This window comes from Buteo buteo, chromosome 11 (assembly GCF_964188355.1).
Source record: "Buteo buteo chromosome 11, bButBut1.hap1.1, whole genome shotgun sequence".
In the NCBI taxonomy this organism is placed as follows: Eukaryota; Metazoa; Chordata; class Aves; order Accipitriformes; family Accipitridae; genus Buteo; species Buteo buteo.
Genome location: NC_134181.1, coordinates 12093710 through 12106343, shown reverse-complemented (window position 1 = coordinate 12106343; position 12634 = coordinate 12093710). Strand labels below are relative to the sequence as shown.

The 12634-nt window shown below is 39.2% G+C and overlaps 1 protein-coding gene and 1 non-coding gene across 3 annotated transcripts in view; both read left to right on the top strand.

The window, feature by feature from the left end:
* GPATCH1 (G-patch domain containing 1) overlaps positions 1–1803 on the top strand; it is a 35802-nt gene extending 33999 nt beyond the window's left edge. Inside the window, exon 22 of one of the 2 annotated variants that reach the window (XR_012652188.1) lies at positions 295–424. Coding sequence is in view for 1 of the 2 variants with exons in the window: in XM_075040068.1 (XP_074896169.1) it covers positions 295–432 (138 nt within the window). In the remaining variant the exon portion in view is untranslated. Of the gene's footprint in view, positions 1–294 lie in introns of both variants that reach the window. The other variant, XM_075040068.1, reaches the window with a different exon arrangement.
* Positions 1804–3129: 1326 nt separating this feature from the next.
* Positions 3130–3203, top strand: TRNAT-AGU (transfer RNA threonine (anticodon AGU)). Its single transcript has one exon. It is a non-coding gene; the product is annotated as a tRNA-Thr (tRNA).
* The last annotated feature ends 9431 nt before the right edge of the window (positions 3204–12634 follow it).

Here is a 12634-nt window from a genome sequence, read left to right as displayed (position 1 = left end):
ACCCATCAAGCCACCCAAAAAATAAAGTATGATACTGTATTAGTTGGAAAAAAATAAAACGAGAGTTCACATAAAATACAGTTCTATTCAGGAAAAAAACTCGATTCAGCACAGGAATGAATTTTGAGCAGCACTATCTCTGTCAAGTTTACAACAGCTATGCATACTCAGTGCATCTCAAAAATGAGGCCTAGATATATGTGTGTATATAGACCTGTACCTTCATGAGTGAAATAATGCAGATCTGTCACAGATGATTAACTGAAATGCCATTTTTTGTTATATTTACACCAGTGTGAAGAATGTGAAAAAACTTTCTTATGCCTGCAACATAGTGACTCTGAAACGATATCCAAGTGTGTATTCTGTCGTCTGTCTTCTCCAGTGAGAAAAAATTTGCCATTGCCACCTTCTGTTTCTCCTGATGTTTAAGCAGTCTTGGGACGTTAACACATTTAAGTATAAATGGAGTATCTGTACATCTTTATGTAATACACGTATAAAGCTAAGACTTTCCTCTAACCTTGCTCTACTGTAGTATTCTGTATGAAGAATAATAAAATACATTGTACTAATCCATTAAATAGCTGTGATATATCAGGCAAAGAATAAAATCCCCCGGAACAGAAATCTTACTTAGGCTGCATGGTACTAGAGAATAAAATTACTTACTTGTCCTTTGGGAAATTTTAAACAATTTTAAATGAATACACTAGTTCCGAGTTCAATTTACTAAAGAAAATATGTGGATATGTAAATTATTGACAGGTTTCCTTCCGTTCTTTAGATAAGCCATTCTTCTTTACTATGGCAAACAAAGAATCTTTGCTATCAGTGAACATCAGAAAGAGTTCTGTGAGTAAAACCATCAATAAGACCATGAACTTTTTTCTAACTTGTTGCCATACCCCTTACAAAAATTTTGTAAAGGAGCTTTCAGGCACTGAGAGTAAGTTGTGGTTCATGTCTGACGTGATGCAGCACAAATTAATTCTGTGTAATAAAGGCTCCTCCAACGAGGAGAGTGGTATTTTTTCTACCCTTTCTTAGGAGCAACCCTGAGAGGATTGTATCTTTTCAGTGTATGTGAGAATGTCAATTAATAAAATATTAATTGTTTCAAAATGTTGGGAAGCCTTATTCCTAAAAATCGTGTTTTCAACCTTTTCAACATTCCTTTCTAAAGGGAACTTAAAGTGGAGGAAATAGGTGGAACTGGGCATGTGACAGCCTGGAATGCAGTTAAGCTGTGGAATACAAAGAAATCTAAGTAGGTAGATTTTTTCCCTTGTTTAAATTATGTGAATTGTGTAGCAACAATTACACTTGAATCAAGGTTAAATGAAAAATATTTCTAGGGAATAGTATGTTTTGTACAGATTTATGGCTTTGAATAAGTATTATGTGATAAATTGTATTATTTTCCAGCGTTCTTTTCCCCTCTTTACGCCTTAATTAAAAATTATTGTTTTGTTACAGAGGCTAAAAGAAAATGCTGTGTCTGTGCTCCTCATGTTTTTTTCAAAAACAAATTGCATAAAATATGCATGTTTTATAGCTGAATTCATTTGGCTTTAATGTAGTTAGTAATACTGAACTAATTTCTGTATGTTAGAAAAGATTAGTCCTAGAATAATTAATGCTATATTAGAATTGAAAGTGTTCTTTGTTTCTTTCTTTACCCTTTTCAGCTGGAAAAATCAAAGCTGAAACAAAGCGGTTTCCATTGAACAGGAAAAAAAGCAGTTGCTCTATAGAGGCTTGGTTCATTTTGCATTAGTAATGTGACGAGGTGGGAAATTTTCTTTTGAATGAATCCTCTTTCTATTTCCCAAATTGAGAAAAACAAGGAAAAATGAATTCTTACATTCTGGTTTTAATAAAATCAGTAAGTCTTATCACTTATTGCTGTTTTCTGTCCATTACCATCACCTGTTCAGTGTTTCGGTGCCAAGTGAGTCAGCTTGTCTTCAGCCCTGAAGTGCTCTTGTACTCCTGTAGTTTGACTAATTCACTCAGTTCCCATTCTTACCTGATGAGAAAGTTGTGAGACTGTTTTAGACCCAAGTCACTGTGGCTGCCCTTCTGTGGGAGTTACTTGAAGAATAACATCTATAATTTGGCTGTAAATGTGCCTTAGATGCCTGTTAAATTGCCAAAGCAATCTCTACGCTTTGCAGATTCTGATTACACTGCAGGTGTGTAATCAGGTCTATTCATGAAGACGATCCTCTCCCCATAACCTTGGGTTGTGGGCCAGGCTCCATGTTTGCTCATGGCTCATTCCTACCCGGTAACACCTTTGGTTTCTTGGTGTGGTGCATCCTCCTTTGCTGCCCTGCGCAGGTAACAGGCTAAAGGGCTGGGGCCCTGAGGGAAGGCGTTCTGCTGGTGGCAGCATCCATTGTGTGTGAAGAATTCTAATTAGCTCTGTAGAAAACTACCCAAATCACTTCTTCTAGTTATTTAACTTGTACAAACATGCGTGTGTTTGGTCAGGCTCTCTGGTGTTATGTGTGTGCACAGATCATAAAGCACATAAGCAGTGTGTGCATATGCATATTGTAGTTTAAGTTTTGCTTCATTATAGATGATTGCACCATGTAATCGAGGCCCGATCTTCCCTTGGTATCTTTTGCCGTGAGCCTTGGGCAATCGAGACTCTGGGATAAGGCAGGACTGGAGCCTAACCGTAAGCAATCTTCCCTAAATATTTTTTTTTAAATGCAGACACTTACGTATTTTCCTTCAGCCTTAAACATGTGTTGTGCCAATGCAAATGCTAACGTGTGCGTGCAATTCACGGTGACGCACGGAGAAGTAAGTCTCCCGCAGAGCCGTGGCCGCAGCCGTTCCTTTCCCGGCTGTTCCCAGAGGCAGCACAAGGCGCCCTTCGCCCCCCTGAGCTGCAGCTGCGTGTCTGAACCTCGGCAGGAGCCGAGCCGACAGCGGGACCGAGCCCGCTGCCTCATCGTGCCGCCCTGCGAGGGCAGTTCCGCCTGCAGCGGGGCCGGGCCGGCTGGCGGCGGCGGTAGTGGCGACGGTACCGGGGCACGGCGGGGCTGGCCGCGCTGCGGGCCGGTGCTGGGCCGATGTATTGGGGCCGCGCGGAAGCTCAACCTATCGCACGGCGCCGTGGCTTAGTTGGTTAAAGCGCCTGTCTAGTAAACAGGAGATCCTGGGTTCGAATCCCAGCGGTGCCTGCGCGGGGCAGCGCCCGCCTTTTGCTCTGGGGCGCTGCGGGGACGGGACGGGGTTGCGCCGGGGCCGCCCGTGTCGCCGCGACCGCAGGGGACGTCGGGCTGCGGCTCCGCTGCAATTAGGAGGAAAACCGCCTTTATATATATATGTATATAAAAGTCGCAGTCGTCGCAATTCAGGCAGAGCCCTGCGCGCTTTACAGCGGAGGTTACGTCCCCACCCCCCGGGACTTTATTCATAGAGCGCCAAGCAAATGCCTCCCTCAAATGTCTTTTTTTCGTGTCTCCAGATCTTCAGTAGTCTCTCAGGTAAATGAAGCTATTCTTTCCTTCTGTTTTTTCCTCTCACAGTTTGAGTGCACGTTGGCTAGGTGTCTGATGCCGAGGCTTTTGTCACCCATCAGTACCGACACCTACCCTACCTTCTCTTCTTACTTTCTTGTGTTACATAAAGTCTGGCTTTTCCAAGTGAAAGTTGTAGTAAGTGCTCCGTGCTGTTCTCCATGTAATGACTGACACAGCAGAGGGACAGAAGGTTTTCCTAGGCATCTTTAAAAATCAAAGGCCTGTTAGGCTTGTGAATTAGGTTCAGTGACATTATTCCAAATTTGTGTTACTGTAAACAAAGGCAGAATCCATCCTCAGATCTAAAGACAAAAGGCTTAAAATCTGTTAATACAAGTCCCAGCCTAGCAGCCATATCCTTGGGCATTTTGGGGGCCTCACACAGCATATTTGGAGGGTCAGGTTTTCATGACTCAGATCTGCGGCCAAATCACAGCTGTCAGTAGCCCCAGATGCAATTTATAAGTCTTAATGTCCAGGATGAGCATCTTTGGTTAGAACATTTACCTGCAGGAATCTTTCTTCGAGTACTATTTACTGTAAAAATGGAACAAAGGTAGTATTTGATAGGTGGTAAATATAAGTAAACCATAATTGTACGTTGCAGTATGTTTTTTTTAAATTAGGAGTATCTTGGGATTAACATCCATAAATCGGCATTGTCTAAAAGAAAATAAGAAGAACTAAAGACAATTGGAAAGTGCAAATTAAGGAAGATTTGGGGAAAAGAAGCTGCAGTTAATGTCAGCCAGGTCCCTTGCTGCTCCTCAACCAGCGGCAGTTTGGATCCTGCAGGAAACAAGAATTTTGAAAATAAAACTCTTGTGAGGATGTTTCTGTTCCTCTGACCTTTGTAGCTGATACAGAATCACACAACTTTCTAACACTGATTTTGAGCCACAAATGAGTTGCAAAGTCCATGGACCTGTGAAATTTTAGTATCAGGAAAACCCCAGTAGTTTAGTGTCAAATAAATACTGCAGTCAGGAACAGTGATGCCATGGGGACAGACTCCACTCTGGAGGAAAGGGTTGGCTGGGGCTCCTGCTGCTGCACTGGTATGTAAGGGAGAGGCATGTCTGTGTCCTCCCTGCCTCCCCATGCGTGGACCCCACAGCCTCTCTTCTGGGTTTGGCTGTTCGGATAGTGCTTGCTGGACACCTCTTTCTTTCCTGTTAGGACCCTGCTTCCTCCACTTGCAGCTTTTTTGTCCATTAGGAGAATAGTGCCTGAAATGAAGAACAAAAAACCCCAAATACTCTGGTAGGTTTTGCACATGCTGTTTGCAAACAGACTTGTTCACAGCTCTTGCACAGAGAGAGAGATGATCTAGAGGTTCTTTATTCTGGATATGTTTATATGCTGTTACTCTGCTAGTTTCCATCCAGTTTCTGTTCTTTAGATTGTAGATGAGAGCCACAGATGTTAATGAGTATCTGGGTGTTTGTATCAAAATTGTTAACACTCTTTTTTGATGCATCAGCAGGAATGGCATGACGAGCCAGCCAGGATGGCACCAGAGTGGGCTGGTCACTGTGTACTTCCTAAAAGTACCCTAAAAAAAGCCTCAAAACGTCTGAGGAAGACGGACAAAATCAGAAACTGAATCAGTTCATGAGCACAGACGTGATTCGTCTGGATTCTGTAAGAGTGACTCCGTATTTTTATACATTAGTCACAAACATGGAGGCCCAGCTTCTGTAAGAGATTTCTAGGATGATCTGCATACTTACATGGGAATTAATATTTTAAGCCAATATTTAAGTAAATTGAGTGAACTGTGGCTTTTTTTTTTTTTTGCATAGATTTAATGACATATAAAAATATCATATAGGTTGCTTGTTTTGGCTCATACTCGCATATTTTAACTCTGTATTCAGGAAATCCCTTCATCTGAGCACTGAGCTTTTACTGACTGCCCAGAGGGTAAGCGTGAAGGGCCTGCTGTGCTGGACAATTTGCTGTATTTCTTATTTAGGTAACAACATTAATAAGAAATTCAACAATGTGAAATACACTTAGATGTGCCTGTTCTGCTGACAGTAACAATATCTCAGTGTTCAGTTATTTTCAAAATTTGCCACCAGCCTTTTCCTTGCAGAGGGGCTTTGGATATTTTCAGACTGTAATGTGTCAGCCTAAAAAGGTGTAAGTCCATCTGCTTTCTTCATTCACTTTTTCCAGAGTTTTGCACTACCTTTTGTCCTTTGTGTATAATTGCAAGGAGGAAGAGTAAGTGCTGTCTACAGAGCAGGGAAAATTCAACTGTCTCCAAAAAGGTCAGTTTTTTTGAGTATCCCAGAATGGGAAATATAGGTAAATTCTGGTTCACAAATGGAAGCAGTGGATAGGCCTGTTGCAATTGGTCTCGATTTTGGCTGAGCGCTACATTGCCTCACTGATTTTCCTTGCAGGAGTAGTCAGCTGGACTATTCAGTCAGTCCAGCTAACTTCAGTGAAACTAATGCCATACAAAAGTTTTTGCAGGATTAAGGCCTTTAGCCATTCTTCTTGTATTACCTTGTTACAGGTAATATTTAGTTCCTAAGTTGAGAGCTAGAGCAAGAAACATACTCATCAATGGGAATGTGTAAAGTGTTTTAATGCATGTGATAAAAAAACAAACCTCTGTTAAAAAGTCAGAATACTAGTCCTGCCAAAAAGATTCTGTATTATTTATCATGTGAGATTCTACAAAGATAGGTTTCTAAGGTAGTTTAAAACTACTAAACAAATCACTAACACTTAAGCTAAATGTGCATGTTGAGTGTGTATGTTTTTTTGGTTTTGTTTTTTTCTCTTACATGTGGGAATAGGCCAGATGAAGCCCACTTAAATGTGAAGGAAGATTGTAGTTACAGATTTGTCAACAGTGTTAAAACTGCATTAAAGCTTATACGTGGTTTGCCAGGTAGCATGTAGTAACAGCTGTCTTCTTTGCATAAATATTTGCATTTTTATTTTTAATGTGAGCTGAAAAAGCTTCCTTCTCCCACTCCTCAACCAAATGTTACACCATCACATCAATAACCAGTGATAAGCAGTTGTACTCTGTATATAATCATGTTATCAACTGCTCTAAAATATAGCAAGTGGTGCTCATAGACCCCCTGGTCCTTACACTACTGGTATTTGCAATTTTGTATTTGAAACTACACATGTAAGCAAGTGTGATCTGTTTAATTCCCAACAAGAGAGAGAGTGCCTGGTCAGACTGGCCTTGCACATTGAGACCTGTTCTTTGCTCCTCAGCTGCTGTTTGGCTCTGGGCACACTGCTCTTAACTTTTGATCTCTTTTGCCATCTGCAAAATTACAATAATACTTAGTGATCTCACAGAGTTGCTGGGAGAGTTAATTAATGTTGTATGAAGCACTTTGAGCTTTTGGATGAAATCAATGTTATTAAAGCTATGGTTTTATTTTTCTTCTCAGTAAGTTCAGTCTTTCTGCACTTAGGTCATGCTGGTGCTAAGCCTGGTAATGTTCACAGATGAATTTGGACAGTTTCTGGGAAGAGGGGCCTAACTGACTTCATCTCATCGATGGAGTAGAAATTCAACTTGCAAATATAACTTTTGAAGGGTTTAAATAAAGGTGTTCCTTGAAAATTTAGTATGTAGGACTGTTTTAGTCTTCTTGAAGGTGCTTATTAGCTGTTCAGATTATTTTATGCTTACCTACAGAAATATATGTAGTACATGTTTTTACAGGCTAGTATTCTTCTGTCAAGATACTTTTCCTATTTTAATATCTCAAAATATTGCAACATTTTACATGAAGGTGTGTGATTATTATATCAATATATGATTGATATTGCCTGAGAAGAGGTAAGTGTAGTAGGTAGCTTATGATGAGTGTTTAGAAAATACTTTAAAATCTTTCTAATAGTAGAAAATGCTATTTTTTGATGCCAAGCCTAAACCAAATGGCCATAGTCTGTAAGAAAGAAGGATGCATACCATATTTCTTATAACATGTTCCCACAATGACTGCCTCCTTCAAATGGAACAAATTAACACCTGGTAAAGACCTTGCAAGTTAAGTATGATAAACTATAACCTGTTGTAAAAGTGTATTATAGGAGCTCACATGTGACCCTGACCAATTCATGCGATAGGGGCAAATCCCTAGAATTAATTGTACTCTCGTCCTTTTATCGACAGTGTGTACAGTGTTCAACATTTTTAGAGCTGTAATGAATCTCTGAAATCATATTAAGGTGGAACAAAAGAATAATTTAATTGCCAACAGCAAGTATACTGTTTACTTATTTAAGCTGGGAGAGCAAATCCACCTGCCTTTGAAAATTTGAGATGAAGTCAACGGTGTAAGTTCTTGAGCAGTAACTGTTTGGATCCTCTCTGTGGACATTACACATAGATAATTTAACCATGATTTTCTCTAATGGTTCCTAAAACATACTGTGCTTTCTTAATCGTTACTCATGTTTACCTTAATTTTCTAGCTTGTGTTGGCAAGGACAAAATATGTGAGACATGGATTCACTAACAGGTCAGGAGGCTCTGGATTATTCATGTATAGTCTGTAACCAAAGCCCCATGTAAGTAGTACAGTGCAGTCCCAATCTTGGCAAAAAGATTTTTGATTTAGAAGGGCAGAGTTTTTAATAATTAAATATGTTGCCTTTGTTTATTCATTGGCTGTTTATATGACACCTGCCTTTGACTTGCTGTTGTATAGTTTACATGCAAAACATGCAAAATACATGCCAAAAGAACTTGGTCAGGTGACTCCAGCATGAATGAGGTATACCAGTGCTATGGCCTGAACCTGCTTAATGGTTTTTGTGTGACATTCTCATGTGTTATGAGTTGAAAGTAAAGCCTCGACTTGACTTAGTCTAATAAAACACTTTCCATCTGGAGTAGAAAGGACCATAGTTCCAGGCTCTTATAAAGCCTTAAAAATTAACTTTGGATGAATAAATAAAATATCTTTTTATGTACATAATTGGAAGAGAATTTTGTGTTCCAGCAGCTTTTCAAGCTTTATCCCAGTGGCGGCAAATTTACGGAGGCGAGAAAGAGAGAAACAAGGAACCTGACTGCCTGTATATTCACAAATAAAGTATGTTTCCTTTTGTTTTCTAAGAGCAGCTACATCACTAGAAAATGTGTTCTAATGAGTTTCTTGGGGGTTTTTTTTGTTTTTTTTTTTTTTTAAATAGGAGACTAAACTACTGGAATAACACTGCTTTATAGAGCTCTAGGCTGGGCCAAGTGACTTTTAAAGCCCAGGAACTACATTTCAAGAGGTGTCAGCTTAGGTCCTAGCTTTGTTCTCAGCTGCTGCTGCTGCAGGTGTTCTCTTTTGGTGTCTAACTGACATATTTTCAGCACTTAATAGTTGACTTGCATGTGTAAGGTGTACACCAGTGGTGGAAAAAGATGATATATTGGCATACTTTATTCGGCTTAACCGCAGCATATACAGTACCTCTAAGGAGCTGTAGGGTAATAGATTTAAGTTATGCTGGTAAGTATGTTTTTAATAAGCTTTTACCTTAGACAGTTGCCAAAAACTCCATAATTTGTAGCCATTATTGATTTATAGCTGAATTAGGAGCACAAAACTAACCTGTTCTTGAGAATCAGCTGCTGAGATTCTGTCAGGGTGCTATAAAAGGATAACATGTGAAGTAATATCTCAACAGCTTAGCATTTATATAAAAATAATGTGAAATGTTGAAATAAAAAGCCAGTGTCTGACATTTTAAAGAATTCTCAAAGTGGCAGGAATTGCTCCAGAAGATCTTTAGCTCCTGTGCTGTTGTGACTAATAATTTTCTTAGGAGTTTCATAACCAACGTGTTCTGTGAAACTGTACCCAGAACTTATCACAGGCATGGTGACTTTGTGATACTGACTCAGTGAAGTTGAGTATGTTAAGTATCGCTTAATGTAAGAAAATAACTATACTCAAATTGAATCAGACCAAAGGTGCATCTAGCCCAGTGTCCTCTCTATAACTGTAGCCAATAGCACATGTCTAGGGCAGAACATAAGCATAGGGCAAACACGCAGTGATATTTTGCCAGAATACCCTACCAGCCTCTGGTGATTTCCAGCTCAGGGTTTGAACTCTCACATATAGACCTGATCAAATTTAATTTTTCATTTCTCCATGTCTGTGAATAGGAAAAAGTGAAGTGACTCCTGCAGGCAGATGTGCATATTGGCGACATCTTTATCATAGGGACAGTTGCCTAAAGAAGGAAAATATTAAAGGCAGTCAAATGTTTAGTGGCTGTTTATTGCAGCAGTGACTATAGGCTTAGGGGAAAATATTTTCCAGTTTGCCTGTGAGCTGGCATTGCTGCCTGCATGTTATTCACAAAGGTTTGGGTGAAAACATTTGATGAAAACATCAAGTGAAGCCACATTGCCTGTTAACCCCAGTTTGTAAGACTGCCCTTTCCTATTTCCTGACACGCTGTTCTGTGATATGTCATGCTTCGACAGGCATGTCCAGTTACACGGTGTCATGCCTGTATAATGTGATGTGATGTATGTGTCATGAAATGATTTGCCAGAGTGTAATATGTCAGCTCTGAACTTTGCAGGGGGCAGGGAGGGATGGGACACACGACTATTTGGGATACTGCAGTCTACATATTGGAAAACAAAGACATTTTCCAGTTATTGCTTTGCTGCTTGCAGAAAATATTGGGATGGATGGTTTAATTTGTAAGTAATTTGCAGAAATTATACCTGTTACATGTAGGCTTGTTATAAGATTTTAATTGTCTGTTCTTACAAAATAAACAATGACATTAAGGTGTCTTACTGAGAAGAAAGTGACTTGCCCCCGTTACCCAGCAGTTCAGTCCCTCGTGTATTCTGCTATTGATATTTACAGTCCAGACCTTTATGGAGGTAAAACCAGCCTGTGAACTTAGAGATGGATATCCCATAGAGTGTCACTTAAAAGACAGAAAACACAACAGACGACAGTAGCAGAGAGAATAAGAGATGGGCACTGAGCAATTTAGACTCTTCCCATTTAGGACCTGTGTTGCTCCATTCTCCAGTCAACCCAGCTCATAAGTACACCTGAATAGACAGAAAAAAAAAAAAAAAAGAGTTTTTGAAAGCTTGCCTGTATTTCAGTTCAGGATGAAAATAAAGATTCTTCAAGTAGGGAGACAGGTTAGCTAGAAAAATTGCAAGTTATGTGCCTTCCTGCAGCAAAACGGAGAATTTTTCAGCCAAAAGGCTGAAATCCATAGCCACAGAATGTGGCTGTGGGACCAGTGGGAGAAGTGAGGCAGTTTTGGAGACGTTCTTCGACCACTCTGAAAAACGTTATTTCATTAGCTATGCTTGGCTCATGTTCCGAAGTTTACTTTCTTGAAGGTGTTTCACTTCTCATGTTTTAAATGTACATTGCCTATCTTGGCAATTTGGATTTGTTTTATTAGATGGTGAAGCCATTACAATTCAGTTTATTTTCAGCTTAACCTTCTGTTTCTGTTCCAGTAGGATTTAAATGGATTAATAAATGTGTATACATAAAAATTAATTTCTATATCTTGTTTTTTTGTAGGAGTAGTATAGATTTGAAAGCTATGCAGCCTGATGTCACAGGAGACCCATTGTAGTAAGTGTGGTCCAGGTGGTCTGAAGATGAACTTTGCAGTAAGAAATACATGCCTGTAAAAATGCTGCTTAAAACTCTATTACATGTATATAGCCTTACTGTTCATTTTGAGAACTATTTTAAAAACAATTACCTTGAGCAAAGGGCAAGTGTTGTTAACATCTATGAAATAAAATCTACAATATTAAGGCCTTCTACATGTAACATTCCTTCTCAGCCAAAGAGCCTTTCAGTCCTCAAATGAGTTGAAATGTAGTATATTTTGAAGATATTTATTAGTGGCTGTGGTCTCTGCTCAGTCTCTGTACATCTCTTTCGTTATGGTTAAGGTAGTGAGGTGCAGACGGACCTGTGGAACCTGTAGCGCGATCCCTGCAGGAGAGTGGTTTGCTCTGCGTTCATCTGCATGAGCCTTGTTCCAGGACATTGCCTTTATAATTCTGGACATGTAAGATCACACAGGTTGCACGGGCACATGCATACTACTAACGTGGTTGTGGGAACTTCTGTTTCATGCATTGGAAGGGCTGGCATGCAAGTTATAATGCATTCAGCAACAACAGAAAAGTCAGCAACTTATCTCTGTTTTAAGTCATTTGAAGGATAACACCTGAGATATGAAACAGGCAGGCATCTGTCTTTCCTTTTTGCAACAGGTCTTTCCTTCAAAACACTGTAGTTAAGCTATGATTAAGGTTTAAATATACAAGGATATTTTTAATGTTAGTTTGTGAGGTCATCAAGAATTGACCTCACTGACGTCAATGGCAAAACTCCCACTGACTCTGCAGTAGTCAGGTTTTCATTCAATAAAAAGATAATAAAGAATCTGATTCATAATGAAGGAAGGAAAAGATGAATCAACACAAGCTGTGTGGGTAGAGATTTTCCTGTGTTATTAACTGCGGTGTCATCAAAACAACAATGTCTGTCCTTATCTGCTGTAGTATTTATGATTATTCTTTACTTACTTACAACTAAACACAATTAGCCCTCATGTTATTCCTGCCAAAGCGTGTGTTGAGCTCTCATTGTCGTCAATGGAAACTGTTGAGTGCTGAGTTTTTCTGAAAATCTCTTGATAATATTTTAACACAAGAATTATTCTGAAATTGTCATCTGAACTACAGCTTTTTATGACATATAGGTTGATTAGGTATTGTTTCTAGATGATTTATTAAACAAATGTGGTTTTTAGTATGTATACTATATACATTAAAAATCTTTCTCTGTTTTTCTCCTATGAAAATGTAATGGTCAAATCTATTGTAAGAGCAAATAACATGACCATTTATACCTATAATTTCATTTGACATATCTCGCTGAATGAACTTGCTAGGACATCATAGCGCAGAAATAATTTATTATAGCGTCCCTAATTATTATGGATTTGGGTTAATATTTGGAAAAATGTTTGATATAAACTATTCAATTAACTTTGTGTGTTTGTTTCTAATGAATTATATT